The sequence below is a fragment of the Sinocyclocheilus rhinocerous genome, unplaced genomic scaffold (genome assembly GCF_001515625.1).
Source record: "Sinocyclocheilus rhinocerous isolate Xijiao unplaced genomic scaffold, SAMN03320098_v1.1 scaffold919, whole genome shotgun sequence".
In the NCBI taxonomy this organism is placed as follows: Eukaryota; Metazoa; Chordata; class Actinopteri; order Cypriniformes; family Cyprinidae; genus Sinocyclocheilus; species Sinocyclocheilus rhinocerous.
In genome coordinates, this window is record NW_015637585.1 from 2,371,646 (window position 1) to 2,377,645 (window position 6,000).

The 6,000-nt window shown below is 40.8% G+C and overlaps 1 protein-coding gene across 4 annotated transcripts in view; it reads left to right on the top strand.

Annotated features, from left to right (window-relative positions):
- The window catches only part of gpc5c (glypican 5c), a 146,710-nt gene that overhangs the window by 32,141 nt on the left and 108,569 nt on the right, over positions 1-6,000 (top strand). For all 4 annotated transcript variants that reach the window (XM_016564279.1, XM_016564281.1, XM_016564280.1 and 1 more), the window contains exon 3: positions 2,320-3,038. In XM_016564279.1, coding sequence (XP_016419765.1) covers positions 2,320-3,038 — 719 coding nt within the window. The remainder of the gene's footprint in view (positions 1-2,319; positions 3,039-6,000) is intronic.

The window sequence follows — 6,000 nt, forward strand, 5'->3', positions numbered from 1 at the left end:
TGTATGTTTGTTTTTACATCGTTAATGGATGAGACCTGTTAAATCAGTAATTTAAAATCACATTTTAAATGCTCAAGATGCTTGTCAGGCCCCCAGATTCTTCTGATTGTCTTATAGTTTTAAAACTGAGGTGGATGTGTAACAAAAGTTTAACTTTGTACCATGGCATCTTCATAATGTAATACTCATGCCACAAGGTTCTGAAACGGCAAGACATGATGCAAAAATAAAAAGGGCTGTATGATGCATATGTACATAGACCAACAATGAAAAAAAAGTGCAGCCAGAATGCAAAAACACATCCTGTGCGAACGCCCCCTTATGGGGGGCAGCGTGTTCAGCCACAGCTGTTGTGATTGGGAGAGTTTAGTTGTTGTCCTGGTCCATTGTGACGGCACTGATGGAAGCCTCCGCAGCTTATGGAGTGAAATGGAGAGCTCTGCTTCTCTCTGTGTGTGTGCGTGTGTATGTATGTACGTCTGTATGTGTGTTGACTGGTCTCAGTTTCGGTCCAGTTGCCGCTGTTCCTCCATCCCCTAACATGCCTTTAGTCTGACATCAGTGGCCTTAGAGAGAACGGCACCCTGGGTACAGCCTGTGTGTGTGTGTTTGGTCATGTTCGACTACAGCGCAGCTGAATAGACAGGCTGCCCCGCATTAACAAACCACTGACCAAACACAAGTTTTAGACACGTGTGTGTATGTGTTTGTGTGTCTATGTGTGTGTGTGAGAGAGAGGGCGACAGAAAAACCACAGAATAGAGCCACAGACACACCGCACTGACTCCTTTTGTCTCTTTTGTTTGTCCTTCCCGTAACTCAGAAGTTTTGTGACTGGTTTTAAAGGATTAGTTCTGCTAAAAATGAACATTGTTGTCATTTACTCACCCTCATGTTGTTTTAAACTTGGAAAAGGGTCTTTATAGACTTTATTTTGTGGAAAAGAAAGCTAGACAGGATGTTAATGCTGCTCTTTTCTAATTTAATGACAGAGAAATGGCAAAAGTAGTCTATACAACTTGTGTGCTGTATACCAAGTTTTCTAAAGCTACGATAGCCTTGTGTGAGGAACCGAATAAAATTAAAGTTATTATTGAGTGAAACCTTGACTGACAGCTGTGGTCACCATTCACTTTCATTGTATGTAAAAAGAGAAGTTTAGCTTTGGACATTCTGCTATAAATATCGGTTTATGTTCAACAATTTTGGATGAACTATCCTTTTAATGAGAAAAGCCATTTGTTGGTTGGTTTCTCTGAAAAGTGTTGACATTGATTTCATTCGCAAACAGATCAGGGTTTTTGAACAAATCTCGAAAGTGAATGAATCATATTTCCAATCAATTAGGTGTGTCCATCCAAACACCTTGCTGGGTGCAGGTTCTGGACTTTTTTTTTTTTTTTTTGCCTGATGAAAAGTCATTGGTCAATGTCACTTTTTTAAAATAAAGTTTGGAGCTTTAATTTCAGTGTGCAGATATCCATGTTTCTTGATGTTTACCACAGAAGTCTTTCCCTTGCATCTGTTTTCCTGCTCATGAGACATTAATAAAAATAATTTATGTAGGCTGCTATTGTTGTCTCTTTTTCTATAACTTGATTAAAGTCAAGCCCAGCAGCACACAAAGTGGAGAAAATGATAGGTCGCTTTTGTTGTAATTTGTGGGGAAACGCTTGTGATACTTAGCATGAAATGAAAATTCACACTATCTATTTTCTAAATGCATGTTATAGGTCTTATTGCAAACATTCATGCATACATTTCATTTTTCCTTTTTTTGACTGCATAACATTTAATCAAAGTGACATATGCAGGACTTCTCCAATCACTTAATTGCTTAAACCCTGCCCTTGGCAAGACTGCACTCATCTGCCTCCACTTTTAAGTGCTATGCCAGCATCTCAATATCCAATCAACAACTGATGCATAGAACCAAGTCCCCGGGCCTACACCCCCCCCCCTTTTTTTACTCTGTCACAATACAGAAGAAAAGATCTGTCACTACTTTTGTTGCACTGCAAATTTAAACGAGTGGCTCAACCAATAGCATGACTCTGGGGCGGAGCTTTGTTTGTCTGACCAATGGCTAGTAGCTTAGAAACTACACACTTCACTTTCAAAGATGTTAGACAAATAAGATACAGGCGTGTGTTTTGTATTAAGACTGTGTGTGTGTGTGTGTGTGTTAATACTACAAAATTTTCTTATATATATATATATATATATATACATTGATTTAAAGAAATGTTTCTTGAGCACCAAATCAGTGCATATGAATGATTTATGAAGAGTCATGTGACACTGAAGGCTGGAGTACAGATACGTTCCAGTCTCTAATCACCTTCTCTCACAATCACCTGACCTCTTTGTTCGAGACCACATACTCTTCTCTCATGTCGTCCATCTCCCCTCACATCGTCTGCCTCTTCACGGACCTTTCTCGCTTCCTCCAGGGCACCGGCAACGTCTCCGTTGAAGCTGCCGTCCACTGTTTTTTCGACAGTCTCTTCCCATTAGTCCACACACGTATTGTCAATCCTGGCTTGGCTGGGAGCATCGGCGAGGACTCTTCTGATGCAAACCAGCTCGGCGACTGTCTCCGCATGACAAGGCAGGACGTTAACCCCTTTGGGCCACACCCAAAAGCAATGGCAGATACGCTTGCGAGCGCGTTGCGGGCAGGCCGGGTGCTCAGCCTGGCGCTCGGCGTGGGGTTGGAAGTGATGAACATTACAGATACGGCAGAGTTGTCCAAGGAATGCAGTCGCGCTTTGGTGCGCATGCATTACTGCTCTCATTGCCGTGGACTCACCCTGATCCGGGCGTGCAGTGGCTACTGCCTCAACGTCATGCGCGGGTGCCTGGCCAGCCTCTCGGAGCTCCACAACCCCTGGAGACAGTACGTCAACGTGCTGCAGGATCTCACGCACATCGTCACCGGAGCGCACAACCTGGAGCTCGCCTTGCTGGGGATCAGAGGTCAGGTTGAGGAGGCCGTACTCTATGCTCAGCTCCATGGGCCCAGGCTAACTGCTACGGTGGGTGTCAGCATTATTGTGTGCTGTTAGTAGTGGTTGACCGGGTTTTTTATAGGCCAATGCAGATACCAATATCTTAGAGAGCAGAGTGGGTGATATAAAGCTGATATAGGTCTGTACATTTATCGCTGACACCCATAGTACACATGCTCTTAGCTTTGAACTGTAAACCCATTTATCACAGACTCAGTCAAACTCACTTTTATCCACACTTCAAACGCCACTTCATGGGATGGGAAAGACCCAGCCAATGTGAACCCAAGTCACTTTATTTTGAAACACTTTTAAATGTGACATATCATTAGAATACTGGCATTATACTGTCTGCTAGTGTGTTTACATAATTTTGAAGCCGTTAAAAAGTGGCTCGCTTAAAGGGCAGAATGTGATTGGTTAACTTTTGACTGATCTGTTCGGCTCACAGGATCGTGTTAATGGTTTGAGTGTTTGGATTTGTTTGAAATAGAATAGTAGTGCACTACTTTATACACTCTAAGCTGCCTACATAAAACAGTATAAATAATGAAGAGATATACAATAGAATGCTACCTCATTTGTTTAATTCAGCGGTACAGTATATGAATTTTTAATCTTTAGACAGTCCAATCAAATATGTAAAGAAAGAAATGTAAAAATGTATACTGAAATGTAAACAGGTATACTGTTTATTGTTTTTGTACAAACACGATACTTTTTTCAGTGTCTTTACTGTCACTTTTGATCAATTTAATTGATCAAAAAAAATTGTATACATTTTTGCCTCCTTAGAAGTGTTTATTTTTATCTTGCTGACCCCAAACGTTCAAATAGTAACGTACATAAAGCAATTCTGTGGTCTTTCTGAATAGATTCTTTCAGCCAGTAAAACAGCTTTTGGGGTCCAGATTCTGTGGAGGAATAGAATCCTGCATAAAACGATGGAAAAGGTTTGGAGATTGTTTCTGGCAGGCGGTTTCTGTTTTCCTCTGCTGCTGTGTGTAAATCTCCACTGTTTTCTTTACACTCAGCAAAGAGTTTAAGAGAAAATAGTGAGCCTGAAACCCACAAGACTGCCATCCTGATAACAGACTCCATTACCCACAACCCCTTGCTTGTACTATCTCCCATTGTTTTATCTCCCGATAAAGTTGTATTCAGTTTTGTTAAAATAACGCACAATAATTTTCCGCCTCTCTCATTTTTGTATTCTCCTTCCAAAGATCATAAACCGTAGTCTTCTCCATTCTCTGCAAATGTGTGTGTGTAGCCGGGATGTTATTAGAGGAATTATAGCAATGGTTTGATTTTCACTGGGTTACTTTCCCCTAAACGGTTTGCGGTTGGCATGCCGTCCCGTCATGTGTGTTGCCTGAGAGGGCATGCTGCGTGTGTGTGTGTTTTCTGGGATCAGGTTTTAGAGGTCTGTCGAGACACTGTGGGTGCTGACAGCGCTGGCTGCCCTCATGCATGTCTGAAAGACTTCTATTGACCAGCACTGTACGACTGGGACGAAGAGAGAGAGAGAGTAAATCGAGAGGTTTTTAAAAGCGGACTGGGCTATCTTTTTACATCTCTGTGGTCTTGGTGTGTATGCGTGAGTGTGGTTTTAAATTCCTGTAGGTCAGGTGTCATACACATGTACCATTGGGTTTAGGTGATGCTGGGTTGTGATACCAGCTGAACTCGGGTAATGTGTGTGTGTGTGTCTTGCATGCAATGCACATTCCTTTCATTGTCTTTTTAAATTATGGACTGTCAGTGCTGGTTATACAATTAGAGAGCGCAAACTTCCTCCATTGTTTCTTTCTTCCCTTTTTTGGATATAAAGGGCCTTGTGTGCTTATTCTGGCCAAAATCTGCCCACTTAGACAGCAAGGGGCCGTATGAGTGACAGCTACAGTGACCAAACACACAATATGCATTTGGTAAATCTGAAATTGGATATAACCTTAAGACCTAAATCGTCATGTATACAGTAGGTGTGATCAAGGATATCTTGTTTACTTGCCACTAAATCAATGTCTACCCTGCAGTAGGATTCAGTTGTCAGTTTCGAACCATCTCTAGAGGTCCCATAAATCTTTTTATTTAAAGGGGTCATATGATGCTATTTTAAAGATCATTATTTTGTGTATTTGGTGTAACAGAATATGTTGACATGCTTTAATGTTCAAAAAACACATTATTTTTCAAATACTGTACATTATTGTTTGTATACACATATATATATATATATTTAGAAATGTATTTATTTAATAAAAAGTATAAAAATACATTTTTCTATTATTTGTATTATTCATATAAAGAAAGACATATACATATATATACATCATATATACTTTGCATCTCCATAACTGAGGCCGATGCGATACGCATCTCGATGCATAGCCAACGATACGATACACTGAAGATACATATGAAGCAGCTACCGATGCGATACGATTCACCCCTATTACGATGCAGTGCGATCCATTTTTGATTTGATTCGATTCAACACAATGCGATTCGATGCAATGCGATGCAATGGAAAAAATATGATCGCTTGTTGTTTCTTTGGTTCAGACAGACAACAAATCATAAATTAACTTATGTGTCTTCTGACTTCTAACACCTCGAGGCCTGTTTCATAAAACAAGTTTACCAAATAGGCCAGGCTTATTTCAGTTAGTCTGACTCATTGTCAAATGATTTGGTTCCATGAAGCAAATTTAACATAGATCAACCTCAGCCACTGTGGCAACTTATGCTGGAAAACTAACCTGGTCCAGGGCAGGCTAGCTGTCAGGTGTCAGAGTTCCTTTAACACTGTGTAGGGATTTCTATCATGAACGGACACTGATCTGCCACAGAAACAACTCATCATGAGATGACGAACCAATCTAATCAAGAGATAACACAGAGATCTTTTGTATCAGGACTACAACTTATAGATACCTCGTGATGTCTTGTGACCGCCAATGAATGAACTACTACATCCAACAGG